General features: G+C 38.7%; 1 protein-coding gene across 6 annotated transcripts in view; it reads right to left on the reverse strand.

Annotated features, from left to right (window-relative positions):
• Window positions 1-278: 278 nt before the first annotated feature.
• Window positions 279-17,775, reverse strand: part of C5H12orf50 (chromosome 5 C12orf50 homolog) — a 49,423-nt gene continuing 31,926 nt past the window's right edge. For all 6 annotated transcript variants that reach the window (XM_007503135.3, XM_007503136.3, XM_001364624.4 and 3 more), the window contains 6 exons: window positions 16,887-16,997; window positions 15,812-15,928; window positions 10,713-10,817; window positions 10,302-10,505; window positions 5,624-5,716; window positions 279-1,720 (listed from right to left, as the gene is read on the reverse strand). In XM_007503135.3, coding sequence (XP_007503197.1) covers window positions 1,695-1,720; window positions 5,624-5,716; window positions 10,302-10,505; window positions 10,713-10,817; window positions 15,812-15,928; window positions 16,887-16,997 — 656 coding nt within the window. In that variant the 3' untranslated portion in view covers window positions 279-1,694. The remainder of the gene's footprint in view (window positions 1,721-5,623; window positions 5,717-10,301; window positions 10,506-10,712; window positions 10,818-15,811; window positions 15,929-16,886; window positions 16,998-17,775) is intronic.

The following is a 17,775-nucleotide window of genomic DNA, read 5'->3' on the forward strand; positions in this document are numbered from 1 at the left end:
AAAGGTCCAAGATCTAAAACCAGATTTGAATCCAGTACCACCCATCTCCAGACCCAGCTGCCCCTCTTGCTCTCCTTTCTAAGAAGCCCTTGCATCCCCTTTTCTAGATTTCTCATTCCTCTCATTTCCTCAGCATCCTCAGTTCATTTGTTCTCTCATTTATTGACCTCCCTCCTCTCCCCGCCATCTTCTTTTGGAACTTGGTTTCAGGTTCTTGCTTCTTGGTTCACATTTTTTCCCCCAACAGCCTCATCCCTGAATGACACACGAAGGCAGAATTGGTTTTCAGAGTCATTGTTTACTGGTTCTCAGAAACAGAGCTTAGTACCATCACAATTTCCTCTTATTCAGGAACAATACAGGTAGGTAAGTACTCAGAATGATCATGGCCAAGCCTTTTGGAGAGGTTCTCTCTCACCCCTCCCCTCCTCTCTAGGCAGTGTATGCATTCATTCACAAAGCAAACATACGTGGGGGATGCACTACATTTTAGAGGACAACTTTTTGTCCCAACATATTTCCTTCTTCATCACTAGTTCAAGTTACAAATGTGCAGAGCCACTTATCAATTGGGGATATATTCGAGCATCTTATCAACTGCCCAGTTAATAGCTTGTCACGTGATTCCCCCTCACAGGCTCAAACCATCACCTGGAGGTCTCACCAACACAATTTCTCATCCCATCCTGTTTCTCAAACAACTGACTCTCTTTCCCCAGGTTTTGGTGAGTGCTTTAGACAGTATGCCACTAAAATCCACGAGTGGTGGGCCCTGTCTCCTCCACAAAACTGGAATCACATCTTTACAAAAGAGTAAAAAAAAAAACTAAAAACTAAAAAACCCTGATTTCCCCCAATAAAAATTGAACAATATCCTACTGGTAACCAGAGATGCATGCAAATAGAAATATTAATTCCTCTAGACTCCAGGTTTCTTCTCAGGCTTGTCCTGTTTCCCATTCTGAATATCTTCTATTTTCCATTTCCAATTTATGGACTCTTTTTCACCTCAATTTTATCCAATTTTGAAGGTGGCGCCTTCTCATTGGCTCTGCACTGGGGGCACCAATGACAATACATTGTACAACGACTGCCCTGTATATTTAACAAACCTTTGTCTCTGTCTAGAACACATCGAAGTTTGGTGTTTACATAGGAATTCCTCTGAAATAACCCATCACAGTCAAACTGAAGCCCTGAGACCTTCAGTCAATTAGTTTTTAACTTCATCAGATGTCACCTCTGAAGGCCCAGTTTTGAAATCTAGATAAAGAAAAGGAGAGGGTTTTTTCCATAAGGAATATTTTGGTAACACAGATCAAAGACACAATTTTACCCTTCAATCTGTGGTCAATATAACTTGGTTTACAATTAAAGAATGACTTTAATTGTCAAACTTCTGAATTTTATTAAACTTTCATGACAAATGCATTGAATGAATTCCAGACCTGTATAAATACACATGCAGCTTATCTGTTTGTAATTTGCATTTTTATCATTTTTGAAACAGTACAATGTACTTCCTGCATCTTATTTTCAGAATTTGCATTTTATCATCTTTGGCTATCCAGTATATAGTATGAAGTACTTGAATATCTCATTCTTTGAATTTGCATTTTTATCATTTTTGATTGTAAATCATAGGATGTCCAGCACTTTTCTCTTTTCTCCTTTTCTTCTCTCAACCTCCTGTTTTACTTGCTTCCATTTCTTCTTGGCTCTAATAATAAAATACACACAGAAAATTATTTTTTCCAATAGCTTTTCTTTTTTTTTTTAACCCTGACCTTCCACCTTGGAATCATTACTGTGCATTGGTTCCAAGGCAGAAGAGAGGTCAGGGCTAGGCAACGGGGGTTTAAGTGACATGCCCAGGGTCACACAGCTGGGAAGTATCTGAGGTCACATTTGAATCCAGGACCTCCTGTCTCTAGGTCTGGCTCTCCATACACTGAGCCACCCAGCTGCCCCCTTTTCCTCAATAACTTTTCTTAAGCATTTTAACACTTTTTCAGGGCTCCAAGTTTAATATCCCCAAATCTCAGACTCTGAAAGTATCTCAGAGGTGATCTCATTCAGCCAGGGCAGAACTAAGAATTTCTTGTCTCTCGTGTGGGATAGCTGCCGGTCACCCAGCCTTCCCCAGGAGAGGCTGCACTTCTATCCTTTCTCTCATTTATTTCACTGCAGAATGGCTGAAATCCAAGCTACTTTAGTTTGAAAAACTGTAAAATGTCCCCAGAACTGATTATATGCCCCCTCAGGTTGTTGGGGGACTTCAAATGGCAGTGGATCGGAGAAGAGTACAATGAGCGACTCTACGACTGCCTTGAGGAGCCCAGAACAGATCCTGCTGGATCTGTTCTGATCCTGACCCCTCCAGACCCCCATCCTGAACAGCATTAGCCGCCACACATCCGCTATCTCCCGCCCCACCTCTGGACAGGCCTCAGTGGCCCCTAACCTCCTGCTGCCTCAAGCAGGAGGGAATGTCAGGGGCTCAGCTCGAAGCTCCTTCCTCCCTCTCTCCCATCCCTTAGAGCTGTCCATCTGGCTCACTTTGGAAGACAGGTGGATAGGAGGAAGGAGTAGCTGCTGGTCACTGCCAGTCGACTGAGGGACGGGCAAGTCCTAGCAGTGGGAAAGAGCTTTTTTTCTGTTGCTGCTCAGGCATTTCATCTGGTCCTACCCTGCCTAACCTCATTTGGGGTTTTCCTGGCAAAGCTTTGGCAGTGGCTTGTTATTTTCTTCTCCAGTCCATTTTGCAGATGGGAAAAACTGAGACAGAGTTAAGTGACTTTCCCAGGGTCACACAGCTACTAAGTGAGGCTGGATTTGAACTAAGTAAGGAGTCAGGAAGACTCAGGCCCAGGGCTCTATCCACTGGGCCAACCTGGACTTCCTCTTTAACTTTTTAGCTCTGCTCAAATTCTTTTTCCTAGCCAGGGATGGCAGTGCTCACCTATCATCCCTGCTATGGGAGAGGCTGACAATGGATCTCTGGAGTTCAGGACTTCTAAGGTGCAGGGAGCTAAACCCATCAGGTGTTCACATTAAATTGTGCATTAATAGGGTGTACCCCCCCCCAGGAATGGGGTGCCACCCCATTGCCTAAGGAGGGGTGAACTGGTCCAGGTCAGGTCAGGGCTCCTGTGATTATCAGTGGGACCAGACCTGTGAGTAGAGAGAGAACTTTCAGAGATAGGGAGACCCAAGGATTAAATTTGTTTCTTTAAATTCTTTTTTCTCTAATGTCTCTCTGTCTCTGTCTCTCCCCCTCCTTCTCCCATCATTGTCTTTCTTCCTACTTCCTGTCTGTTCTCAATCCTGTTCTCTCCCTCTCTCTGTCTCTCTGTGTGTTTCTCTCCCTACTGGTCTCATCTATGCCTCTTCTCATTCACTTTCCTTTTTTCTATCTCTCCAACTCTATCCCTCTTTCCTTTCTCTATTTGCCTCTGTCTCTGCCTGTCATCTCTGCTCTTCCCCTTCCTCTCTTGTGGTCTCTTTCCCTCCCTCTTCCTTTCTTTCTGCCTGCCTCTCTCCCAATTTCATTTCTGCTCTCTCATTTACTCCTTCCCTCTTTCCATTTCTCTTTCTCTGTCTATCTCTCCCACTCCCTCCCTCCTCCTTCCTATCTTTGCCTCTCTCTCTTTCCTTGTCTCTCTTCTCATCTCTGTTTTCTCTTTCCCCTTTCTTTCTCTCTCTCTCCCTGTGTCTGTCTCTAATGCTTTCTCTCTCTCTCAGTGTCCGTTTCTGGTCTCCCCCACCCCCATCTCTCCCTTTTCTCTTTTTCTCCCCCCCCCCCCCAGCCTAGTTTTATTGTTAGGGGAATTCTCTGATGTCTAAGAGGATCCCTCCCTATCAATATAGATGAGCACCATTCTGCCACTTACCCCCTTAGCGAGCTGCCTGGGGAACTGAGTGGGGAGACTTTCCCAGTCATTATGAACCTGTAGCGTCACAGGTGGGACATGAATTCAAGTCTTCCTGACTTTAAGACCAGCTCTCTCTCAGGGCAGCTGGTTGGTTCAGTGGATAGTGTGCCAGGCCTGGAGACATGACGACCTGGGTTCAAATCGAGCCTCAGATGCGTCCCAGTTGTGTGGATCTTGGGCAAGTCACTTCACCTCAATTGCCTAGCCCTTTATTGCTTGTCTGTCTTTGAATTGGTACTCAGTATCAATTCTAAGACAAAAGGTAACGTTTTTGTTTTTTTTTAAGGCCATTTCTCTATCCATTCTGCCCTATGGCCTCAAAAATGTCAGTAAAGGTCCCGTGAACAAAGTCACCTTATAAGTATTTGACTATTATATAAAGGCATGTATTATGATGATTTCCAAAGTAACAGAATATTCATCCATTCATTCACTCAACATTTTCTAAGGGCTGTCTGTGGGTAAGTCATTGGGTTTTATAAAATCGAGGCTAGAGCTATAAATACGTGTTGCAACGAGTTTCAGAAGATGGTCGGTCGGGTTACTCCTACGCCACCTACCTTGGCTTCGGACCATCTGACGCCCCACGGCTACCGTCTCTCCTAATGCTAAAGCTGTATCCCTCATGAGACCCTCGTTCAGTCTGGGGAACTCACTCAGACTCAAAGGCATTGAATTTGCAGCAAAAATAAAGATTTTAAAGAATCATTCATTGTTTACTTGAAGGGAGTGAAGAAAATTCCTGGGCCACTACCTTCAGAGGCGGGGCTGGCTGTTAGAGCCTCGGAGCAGGAAGGGAAAGCTAAGTTTGAATGTGCGCCCCGCGCAGGGCAGGGCGGGAAATCTATGCACCTTTAGTTTAGCATCCTTAAGAAGAGGGCTTTGCGTGCGTGCGTGCGTGCGTGCGTGCGTGCGTGTGATGGGATGCTTTTCTGCAGGGGACTGAACTAAGCCCTGGAGCTAAGAGGCCCTGGATCTATCTTCGAGTCCTCTTTGTACTGATTCCCCAGAAATCTCAAATCCAGGAGAGGTCCCGGGGAGAACCAAGCGATTCCCCAGAATTACAGGGGGTGTGGCCTGAAAGATCCGATCCGTGTCTCACCCTCTCTGAATTAAACCTTATGTGTACACATGGAAAGTACCATTTTATCCATGACCCTGAACATGTTATATTACATTATATTATAATTATTATATTGTATCATATCATATCATATCATATTATATTATAATAAACATCATGGTAATCGTTGTACAGCTCACAGAGAAGAAAAATATCAAAAATATTTTTCAGTCTTGCCCAAGAATAATTAGATAAAAAATGATCCTACAAGAAAAGGGGACAAAATCTTTACAATCAACTGGTCATTTTCAAACTCAGAATGACTTTACAGTCTTAATTAAAAATTATTGAGCACTTGCAGACTTTTTGATTATGTGTTTTGATCATTAAAAATGAAAACATCTTAATATTCTTATGAAAACAATGGACTCCATGTAGGAACACTTGGAGAACCACTGTCAGTAGACAAAGCCCCTTAGAGTCTCTCAGAAGTGAGTGAATGAATGAATGAAGACTGTTTTCAAAATTCATGCTTCATTTTTTCCAGCGTCCCAAATTATTTCAGATCTATACATTCAAAATTTATCGTTCACACTAAGCTATCCAAAGGTAGAGTGAGAGTTACCTGAATATATCTTTTCAGTTTTTGAGTATGTTTTTGAAAAAGGAATTCTTTTTCTCCATGTTGAAGCATTATATGATGTTGACGTATATTTGTCTAAGGAAAAACAATGAGGCAATCAATCACAGACTTTGTAGAAACAGAGCCATTTCCCACAGATATCCTAAAGCATTAGAAAGGATGATATCAATGCTGAAAACAGCCCTTTGGAGAGATTCATTCGGATGCACATTTTACAGCTAGTAAAGCACCAGAAGCTATTGGGCAAGGTCATCCCAGTCCAGCCGCCACAATAACAGTCTGATCTGATGTTGAGACTGGAATAGGAATACAATTATAATAGGAAGAAGCGCTTCCTACCGATCAAGATCAAAAGATTCAAGCAAGCAGATGGCTAAAACAGTTCTTTCCATTTTTAGAAATCTAGAAATACCTACAAGGTCCAGATCAATTCTTGCCTTCTTCTATGAGACCTTCCCCAACCACTGCCAATGGCTCTTTTGCAGCCACAATACTTTTCTCTTGTACCATTCATGGAACATGTAATCACACATTTTATCCTAGTCAGATTTGTTTTTATTCTTGCTTAACCCTTCATGCATCCTTCCTGTAACGTGATGACACTGTTTTGGTAAGTTTCTTATGGGTTTGGGGGGTTTGTCTTCATATCCTCCTACCCTTGGCACAGTATCTCCGACATAATTGGTTCTTATTAAGCACCTGTTGGAATGGGTTGGCAACTACTAGGAATTGTTTCATTGTCTTGCTAATAAAACTATAATCATCTTTTTGAAGTCGTGTGCTTTGCTAGATTATAGTTTGCAATCCTGAATAGTTTGGGTTTTCAAATTATATTGCAAGATATAGTGGGACCTTGTTTTATGTGACAAATATGTTCCAAACCCTTTGTGTAAGCTGAAAATGGAATATGATAGTCAGCCCCATTATTTAATAAGTATTTCTTATATGAAGTTCTCTATTATCACATTTTTAAACTAAACACTGTAGGGTTAATGAAAGAAAGAGAAGCCTTGCTCTCATGAGGACACAACTCATAAGCAAGAACTCCAGATGAAGACCCTTGTGGAGATGAATGTTTGGAGGAAAACAATGTCATGACTCTGGGATGAAGATGAGATTTAGATAAAATGTAATAGAAAAATTAATGAAGGAACAACTTTCAGCTGAGGGGATCAAAGAAGGCTCCATGAGAAAAAAGAAGCATCTACACTGAGGAAAAAAGGAAAGATGTCTCCAACAGGGATTATGTTTTAGACATGCGGGTGGCCCCTCCTGAATTTCAAGGGCAGGAAGTAAGAGATGATAGTTACAAATCACCGAGTATTTCTTATTCCAGAGTTTGACTAGAACACAGAGGATGAGAAGAGGAATAATGTGAAATAAGGCTAGAAAACTAGATGTGAACTAGCAGCTTGTGATGGGGCTTTAAATGCCAAGTTTTTAAAACCAAACTGTGGTTAATGCACACAAGCTTTTGTGTTATATCAGTGTCTCAAGAGAAGTGTAGAAAGCATATTGATGATAAAAGAAAGATGCTGCCTGCCGAGATTTCATGTGCACATAAAGTTAAATACAGTGCAACAGAAGAGCCATAATAAGAAAATGGGATACAAGAAACTAATAGTTGGTTGAAACCATATACTGAGTATAAATGGTTCTTTTACTGGAAGATGGAAATATGCCAGGTGTAGTGGCAAGCATTATAAATCTGAGCAAGGACAAGCTAGACAAATATTAGATAATAACAGATATAGAAACAATAGCGAAATCCAAAGAGGACAGAGAAAGAACAATAGATGTCATAAAGTACTAAAGCACAGCAGATTATGCAGAAAATTAATAACAGAAATGGAGGGAGGAAATTTACTTCATTGTCCATTTCTGAACAAAATTCTGACCAATCTGGCAGTCTTCCTTATGACAATTTCAACAACCTCTTGGTAAACAATATCCTTTTCCCTTATCCACTGTTGATTATCACTCTACAAATCAAAGGTGAGAGTAAATATTTTAACAATAAGCTTCTCCTCCTTTGAGGGGAGGGATTATTCAGAACACCTTTTAAAATTTAATCTCCATTATTAAATTTTTATTTATCACTTTCTCTTACCTAGACAATCAACAACAACAAAAAATAAACCAAGTCCTAATTCTTTTATAATTTGCCTATTTCTGGAGGTTATATACCCTTTGCCTCCCACCTACTTCTGCTGGACAGTGGCTCTGTTCCCCCTTTCCCTTGTCCCTCCCTCCAGGACTGATATGGGGAAGAGAAAAGTGGTGTGTTTGTTTTTTTTAATCTGTTGCCATACCTAGTCCTTTCCTTGAAGTCATGACAACTGGCTGGCTCAAGCCTAGAGGTATCAACCCCAGTCCTATCATCACTGTCTTCCAGTCTACTCCCTCCCCATCTTGGAGCCTAAGGCTGATTCTTTGATTACTTAAATAGTGGAAAGTAGAACTTGAAAACATAGCATTAGAGGTAAGGAGACCAAAAAGAGAAATAGCAATGAAAAATGGAAAGAATAGATTTGCAAGGGGAAAAAAAAAGGTAACCCACCTATCATCTATTGTTCTGTTTTGTTTTTCGTCTGCTATAATACTTCTTGAATAAGGAATGAAATCATTATATTAGATGGCAGTAGGGGTGGGAAAAGGAAGACACAGTGTGAAAAAGTAGCAGTGTTGGGAGGTAAGCTAGAATTGATCTTGAATATTCTGCAACAGAACACTGACCAAAGGGAAAATCCAACTGACTTCCCTGAACACAGGAGAGCTGTAGTACGTCAAGAAGTCAAGAGAAAAAGGAGCCTGCTAAGCAGTAAAGGCTATGTACCAGGCATTCACATACCAGGAATATGGGAATAAAAATGCCATAGTCAACCTGTCATGATACATGTGTCATTTGTCTTGTAGGATTATGGGGGAGAAAATAATTCTGACCACTTATAAATGCAAATGGGCAGCTTTATAAATGAGTAGAATGTAATCTACAATCTCTCCCATATGCTAATTATTCCTTACCCAAAATATTCTCCCTAGCAATATCTCCTCCATCAGAATATAAACTCTTTGAAGGCAGGAACTGTCTTGCCTACTTGTATGTTTGTATTCCCAGTGCCCGGCACGTAACAAATTCTTAATGATTGTGAGTTTTTTTCATTCATTAGTCATTGATAGAACAGACCTCGATAAACATGGATCTAAAAAGAATTAAAATCAACTTAAATTATCAAGGAATTAAAAAGAACTCAAAGGATAATTAAAAAAGGCATAAACATTATTACCAAGATGGTTTACTCATGAGAAGTTTAAGGGATATTATGGAAAGCATGCACTACAAGAAACAGAGGTGAGTCCATCATGTATCAAGAACAGCCTACAACTGGGAAAATGGGATTTAAGTGGTATTCTGGGTCCTCTATCCCCAAACACTTAAAGAATAAGAGAAAGCCCTTCATTGAAAGAACAACTTCACTTAGACATGTCAGTATATCTAAACAATTTCAAAAGTATCTAATACTCAAGATTCCACCAACCTGTCTCACAGAAAGAGTAAACCTAATAAGAAATTTAATAGACTCGAGTGACATTTTGTCAAGTTCAAAGAATTGTAACCCAGTCTTTAAGAGCAAAATTCATCCAGAAAAAGGAGGGGGAAAAATGGACTTTTCCCTTGTCATAGCCTTGCCTTTCTGACATAGCACAATAATTTTGTCTTATTATATGATCAAACGATTTACAAGCAACATGTGACAACTAGCCATATGTGTGCAATACAAGAGATGAGGCGTCACCAAAAAGATTGCAGTTAACCTTCAAACTAACCCTCAGAAAGTAATCATAAAGGCCTGCAGAAAAGCCAAGACACTGGCCTGAGAGTGATAATTGCACTGCAAGTTAGTAGAACAAGAAAATGTCAGCCGCTTACAAACAATCCACAAGGATGAAATAAAGCAGGGGAAAAATTCTTTGAAGTACAACTCCAGGGTTTACAGTGTCAAAACTCCTATATGTGACAGGGGACATGTGGAGATGCCCCTACAGGCTCTCTCTGTTAATTCCCCTGTCTGAAATGAAACAGAATCTTAACCAATAGAGCCATGAAGCCCATTTCACAAGGAAAACTTAACTCTGGATGGTCTCTGTTTTTAAGGCCCCTTCTGCGACTCTAGAACTACTGAAATCAAGGAGATAATTGATACCATTTCAGAGCTGGGGTTTCTCCAAGTTATATTTGGACATTAGAAGACAGTGGGAGAGAAAGAGCATCACTCTAGAGAAAAAGAGTATAACTATAAAAACTTAGACCTTATTCTCAATTAGTTTTAGAATTTGGTTTCTGCCAGCTAGTTTATTCTCAGTTTTAAGAATTTGGTTTCTGCCAGCTAGTAGGGACTAAGAAAAAGCTCTAGATTTGCTTGGCTACATCCTAAGTGTTGACTGCATTCTATTCATATAGGTGGACAAAAAAAATCCCAAGCTTAAAAAAAAAAACAAACCTTTTCTTTCAAATCCTTGAGAAAGAAATAAGACTTCCCCATTCACCCCCACTTATAGAAGATGGGTGACATTCTAGAAAAAATAAGAGTACACTGGATAGCAGCTAAAGGCACTTAAACAGGAGTCACAGTATTTTGGGCCAGTTAAAGAATCTCACCTGGACAGAGGTTGAGTTTGGGTTCCTTGTTAACATTGACTTTGTTATAAGTCCCATTTGCTGACCTGCCACGTGCTGGTGAGTTCAATGAAACACTTCTTACAGTATCTCTCTGAACATGAACATAGGATGCATTCTCCGCGTTCCTGTTTTTATCATTACGTTGGTAGCTCATTTTATTTTTGGGGTTTGGAGCCTGTGTTGCTGTGAGGGGAAAGCAAGAATACAAAAGATGACCTTCAGAAGGGTAAGTTATAAAAAACGAAGTCTCATTAAGTAGTTACAATCAAGTCTAAAGAAAAACATAATCCCTTGTCTTTTTCTGGTAGGATATATCCTACTTCAGTTTCTTTCTTTCTTTTTTTTTTAATCTCTTTTCTCAATAGTAGTAAACCAGTTTTAATACTTTACCTTTCCTTGTCCCTGTGCCTGGGGGATTCTTTGGTTCCTCATATATCCATTTCTTTTTTTTCACCCCTTTAAAGTTAGGTTTCCTCGCTGACTGAGCATCATTCACTTTAAGAAGAGAAGAGTTTATTTTAAAGTTGATTTTTTAAAGAGATGCTTTCATTCAAATATTACTATAGGTGATAATTATATATCTGCACTTCAGTGAGTTTAGGGAAAGAAACAATAACTATAATATTTCCGTTCTGATGTTTTCTAGAACAAAGAGAGATCATCTCTGAAGTACTTAGAAATCTATTCTGGAAGCAGTGAAGAGTAAAACAATATTCAGTAAATGACATTCTTCAGTAGAAAAAAAAAAATATATATATATAGGGGGCAGCTGGGTAGCTCAGTGTATTGAGAGCCAGGCCTAGAGATGGGAGGTCCTAGGTTCAAATCTGGCCTCAGCCACTTCCCAGCTGTGTGACCCTGGGCAAGTCACTTGACCCCCATTGCCTAGCCCTTACCACTCTTCTGTCTTGGAGCCAATACACAGTATTGACTCCAAGACGGAAGGTAAGGGTTCTTTAAAAAAAAAACATATATATATATATATATATATATATAATATATATATATATATATGTTCACAAAAGGAATGTGTGAATTCTAGTAAAAAAAAGAAAGCATATTCCAAATCTAATTCTATATCACTAATCAGCACATGTTATTAAGCAACAATGGGCTTGATATTTTGAATATCTCAATACTTTGGGAGAAAAATGTGCTCAAGAAGTTCAATCATATAATATACTATTTAAGCTAACAGCTAATCTTACTTTATTTCCCAAAACTCTTTTGAGGTTTTTACTATGTTTTCCTGGCCCAAAGTGAACAAATAAAAAATTAATTATTCAGATAGAAATTCTGTGTCACAATCCTATAATACTTTTATTTTAGTTTCCCCAAGAGTTTCCTCTAGCTCCCTCTTCATACCCATAACAGTAGTGATTCCTCAAGGTTTCTGTTATTGACTTTCTTGTTTTACTTGACTATAATCTATTTATTCAAAGGAAAGGTACTTCTTCGGTTAGGGAAGGAAGAAGAGCTCAATGAGTTACTGGAAAATTAGATCAAAATTACTAAAATAAGGCATAAAAATACACAAAAGAAATTCAGTTCAAAAGGGCAATCAAATAGGGCAATTTTGTTACATTGTTAAATTGAGTATATATTGAGGGCGTTTTATATGTGTGTTGTGAGTATATACAACTATAATTGTAAACTAAATTCACAGTTTCATAAGCAAATCATCTTTATTATCTTTCTGTGTTTGAGGCTAATTGATAAATCCATAATAAAAATTAATTTTAAATGAATAGATTAAATAGGAGAAAGACTAAAAAATCTATAAGGATATTTCTTTGATAGCCCAGGTAAAAGATGATGCAGCCTTAACTAGAGAGATGGAAGTGCAAATGTTAAGTAGTGGGTAGAAGGATATGTTTGAGAAATATTGGAGAGGTAGAATTGACAGAACTTGGTAAATGATTGGATACTGTGGAAGAGGGAAGACCAAAATTTCCTCTTGAAGAGTAAGTGTGGATGAGAAGGATAGTGGCATTACCAATAGAATTTTTATTTTAATTGAGAGAAGGAACAGATTTAGAGAAGAAATTCAACTTTGTATATGTTAAGCTCAACCTGATGTCCTCAATATTCAGGAAGATTTCATAATCATGGCTCAGAGAAGTTAGATATACAAACTCTGAGAGGCATATATACTGAGGTGAAAAATTCACAAAAAATATTAAAAGAAGCCGTGGAACAGAAATTTATGAATAGGGGAAGGATACATAGAAGCAACCCAAGAAAGGTCAGACTGGAAGGAGAATCAGATCAGTGTCCTGGAGACTAAGGGAAGAAAAGGATGGTCAGAGTCACTGGATAGGAAGGAAGGAAGAGAGGGAGGGAGGGAGGGCATGAGAAAAGAAAGAAGAAAGGAAGGAAGGAAGGAAAGGAAGACAACAAACAGTAGTAAAAGATAATCTTGTATTTGACAAATATAGATCCAAGATATTGGATTAAAAAATCACTATTTGGCAAAAATTGCTGAGAGAACTGGAAAGAAGCTGGGCAGAAACCAGGTATAGACCAATACCTTACACCATACTCTCTAAGATAAGATTGAAAATAAATACATGATCTAGGTATAAAAAAAGATTGAAAAGAAATACATGATCTAGGCATAAAAGGAAATATAAGCAAATTAGAAGGACAAGGAAAATATTACCTATGTATGGGTAAGAAAGAAATTTGTGAGTCAACAAGAGCTGGAAAGCATTGTGAGATGTAAAATTGATAATTTTGAGTACATTAAACTAAAAAATATTTTTTACAAATAAAATATTGCCAAGATTTTAGAAGGAAGTTAGAAAATTGGGGAGAATTAATTTTAATAGGCAGCCTCTCAGAGGTCTTTTAAAAATATCTAGGAAGGGGCAATTAGGTGACTCAGTGGACTGAAAACCAGGCCTACAGATGGGAGATCCTGGGTTTGAATTTGGCCTCAAATACTTTCTAACTGTGTGACCCTGAGCAAATTATTTAACCCATATTACCTAGCATTTACTATTCTTCTGCCTTGGAACCAATACACAGTGTTAATTGTAAGTTGGAAGGTAAGTTTAAAAGGAAAAAATAAAATATAGAGAGAACAGTCAAATGTATGGAAATGAGAGCCATCCCCCAATTGATAAATGGATAGAAGTTATGAACAGATCGTTTTCAGAGGAAGAAATCAAAGTCATATATAGGTACTTGAAAAATTGCCCTAAATCACTACTGACTAGGGAAATGCAAACCAAAATCATTCTAAGTTATCACCTTATATCCATATCAGATTGGATAGAATGACAAAAGGGCAAAAAGATAAATGTTGGAAGTGATATGGTAGTCAGAATACTAATAAACTGTTGGTAGTACTGTGAACTAATCCAATCATTTTGGAGAACAATTTGGAATTATGCCCAAAGAACTATAAAATTGTGATCCAGCTAGATCTATTTCCCATGAGGATCAGAGAAAAAGGAAAAGAATCTCTATGTTCCAAAATATTTATAGCAACTCTCTATATGGAGGCAAAGAACTGGAAATCAAAGGAAGATACATTAATTGAGGGATGGCTAAACAAATTATAGTATATAATTATGATGGAATACTACTGTACCATAAGAAACAATGAACAGATTAATTTTTTAAAACTTGGAAAGTATATGGCATAATGAAAAGTGAAACAAGTAGAACCAAGAGAACATTATATATACAGCTCCAGATTTAATATTTTAAGAATAACTTGTGAATATACATCTCCAGATAATGCACTAAGAAATGGAAACACAAAAGACATAATCTGTATATTCTGCTGAATGTTTCCTTCTATGGTCTGGAGAGGGGAAAAAGGGAAGGAAGCAAAGAAGGAAGGAAGGAAGGAAGGAAGGAAGGAAGGAAGGAAGGAAGGAAGGAAGGAAGGAAGGAAGGAAGGAAGGAAGGAGTGAAGGAGAGGAAGGGAGGGAGGGAGAGAGGGAGAGAGGTAGAAAGAAAGAAAGAAAGAAAGAAAGAAAGAAAGAAAGAAAGAAAGAAAGAAAGAAAGAAAGAAAGAAAGAAAGAAAGAAAGAAAGAAAGAAAGAAAGAAAGAAAGAAAGGAAGAAAGGAAGGAAGGAAGGAAGGAAGGAAGGAAGGAAGGAAGGAAGGAAGGAAGGAAGGAAGGAAGGAAGGAAGGAAGGAAGGAAGGAAGGAAGGAAGGAAGGAAGGAAGGAAGGAAGGAAGGAAGGAAGGAAGGAAGGAAGGAAGGAAGGAAGGGAGAGAGAGAAGAAAGAAAGAAAGAAAAAGAAAAAAGGGGAGGAAAGGAGAGAGTGAAAAAGATGGAGAAGGAAGACAACTAGCAAAAGACAAGAGGTAATTAAGAAGGGATTCATGGCTATGGAAAGAGATATTTCAGCAGTGGTGTAGGGATGAAACCCAGATTAGAGGGTAGTGAATAGTAGTAAATGGATATTAAGAAATGACTACTCTTTCTAGACATTTAGCACTGAAAAAGGAAAAGGACACCAATAGCTTGAAGGATGGGTTGTAAGGGAAAAGAAGTGGTGTGTGTGTGTGTGTGTGTGTGTGTGTGTGTGTGTGTGTGTGTGTGTGTGTGTGTGTGTGTGTGTGTATGAGAGAGAGAGAGAGAGAGAGAGAGAGAGAGAGAGACACACACACACACACACACACAGAGACACAGAGAGAGAGAGACAGAGAGACAGAGAGAGACAGAGAGAGAGACAGAGAGACAGAGGACAGAGACAGAGACAGAGAGACAGAGAGAGAGAGACAGAGAGAATTAATGTGTATTTTAGAATTAATGAAGTCTGCATGTTTGCAGGCAGAGAGGAAGAGGAATGATCATCAGAAGAACAAGGTCATGGAAGACACTGGAGCATATGGAAAGGCACACAAGTTGAGATTTACATTTATTGCAGAAAAGGTTTTGAGTTATGGAGTGGTGAGGACCTTATTCATTGAATGATGCTTTGGCTTTCTCAGTAAACCAAAGAAACATTGTGGATATTGAGCAGGGGCTTGAGAAGGGAAGAAAAGGCTTGGAGTGACCACATTAGTGTGGAAAGAGAGTGAAAGGATTATACTATAGTAGGTGGGTGACCTCACATTTTTTTTTCTCCAACTGTTTTGCCTCCCTGGTTATGTCAGATGAGGTGGGCTAAGCACACTGGACCATAAAAAGAAGCTAAGCTGCTCTTGAAAATACTTTTCAAAGTGCACAATAAATGGGTAACTAAAAGTATTAATCTGCAGATGAATTCTTTTCAAGTTTGTTCATTAATCCTAAAAACGACCCTAGGTGACAACTAATTGATGATATCTCAGTTTTCCAGACATGAAGTTAACAAAGATTATATACACTTTTCGAAATCATTTTATATTTCACAGAGATACCAAGAGAATCTTGTTTCCTTCATTCTCAGGACCTGCCTCTCACTTCTGAGCTATAATCATTTTTGATGATCTATTTCATGAACTGATTGAATGTAGTTCAAATAAACCCAAGGACATCTCACTTGAAGAGGGATCCTCTCTGCACTTTGTGTTGATATTCTCAGTAGCATTTAAGACATGTGTGGTAGGTACTGGTCTTGTAGTTACAGAACGCTTTGGATGAGGACTGTCCTTGATGTCTTTGGAAGGAGAAGAAAGAAAACTCAGTATTAATAAAAGTGCAAGCTAGAAGGTCACATCATTTACTGTTACTTCTTTCAATGGAAGTACCCTTGGGCCCTGAAGCCTCTGATTGGCTGGTTCCCCCAAGATCCTCCATTTTGAGGAGGGGACCCCATCAACCAAGTCTCCATTTCTCTCCAGGCTGCATTGCTAACATCTCCACAAAATTCTGTCCATCATCCTTCTCTCCTCCCCTACCTTCATTTTCCTCCCCCTTTTCCCTTCAGCCCATCACCCCAGTTTTTCAGCTCCCTTTTCTATGTTGTCTTCTCCCATTAGAAGGTATATATTAGAAGGCACCCTGAGGTGCAGGGACTATCTTCTTTAATCTGACCAAATAAACTTCTAGCCATCAATCTACCTCTCTCCTCTTTCCACTACTTCTCCTCTTGACAGACAACATTTCTCACAGTTTTCCTTAGCTTTTATCAAAAGCTTGCTTTTCATATGACTGATACATGAACTCTAATAGAAAATTTTCCTCTTAATTATTCTTTAGCTAATTGGAGAACATTGGTATAAGAGAAAACAATCTCTCCTAGTGACCAAGATAGTAGCTTCTTGCAGTTTGGGGTGAAAAGACTTAGGTATCCCTAACTTTAGTAAAATATGAGTGCCAATCAAAAAACAAAGAAGGCATATTTGAGTTCTTGATTATTTCCACACTATGGTCCTCTAATTAGAAGGACAAGAAGGCAATCCTCTTGTCTCCTTAGTTGCAACCTGAACTTTCTATGGAATAGAACTAGATTTTTTTTTTTATTTTAGTGAATGAAATAAAAAAGGAATTGAACTTTGGATCCACATTAGGTATTCAACTAAAGTCTATAATACATAATAATAGTCTTATTAAAGGTGCCCAACCTGCTTACAAACAAACCAAAATGGCTGACAAAAATCATAAAGATTTCTTACCTTTACTATTGTTTGAACCTTTTGACATGATGAATTCATTCTCTTCAGTTAAAGTCTCACTCTCATCCACTCCAAGAAATATGATCCTTTGTGGTACATAACAGTCACCCCCTGTTATCAGAGGATCACAAAATCTTAATAATGCTGAGCCTTAGAAGTAACCTACCCTCATCTTCCAATCTAATTCTAGAATCCCCTCAACCCCAGCTGATGGCAGCCTGTGTGTGTGTGTGTGTGTGTTTTGTCATAGTTCTAATTTTGAGGAAGTTCTTGCCTATTCTGAAGTGAAAAATACATCCTTCTAACTTCCAGCCCTTTCTTTCCTTCTAATTCTGCTTTCTAGAGCTACACAGAATAATTCTCATGCCTCTCGTTCATATGACAGTCTTTTAAATATATGGAAATAGCTATCATATCAGCTTCCTTAAATCTTCTCTTTTCTCAACTAAATAGCCCATATTTTCCACACCTCAGTTGTCCAACACAGGATACGTTCTCTGTTGTGAATTGCCCCCCCCTTTTAAAATGTGGCACCCAGAACAATATTTTGACATAAAATTCTGAGAGAAATAGATGTGTTCATTTAAAATACAGACACCCAGGAAGCATCTGGGTGACTCAATGGATGGAGAGCCAGGCCTAGAGATGGGAATGGGTTCAAATTTGACCTCAGACATTTTCCAGTTGTGTTACCCTGGGCAAGTCACTTAACCCCTATTGTCTAGCCCTTACTGCTCCTCTGCTTTGGAACCAATACACTGTACTGATTCTAAGACAGAATGCAAACATTTTTTTAAAATAAATTTTTTTAATTTTTTTTTAAATAAAATTTTTTAAAATAAGAGACAAACTTTTAAAGCTTCCAAATCTTTTTGAAATTCTCTCAACC

This window comes from Monodelphis domestica, chromosome 5 (assembly GCF_027887165.1).
Source record: "Monodelphis domestica isolate mMonDom1 chromosome 5, mMonDom1.pri, whole genome shotgun sequence".
In the NCBI taxonomy this organism is placed as follows: domain Eukaryota; kingdom Metazoa; phylum Chordata; class Mammalia; order Didelphimorphia; family Didelphidae; genus Monodelphis; species Monodelphis domestica.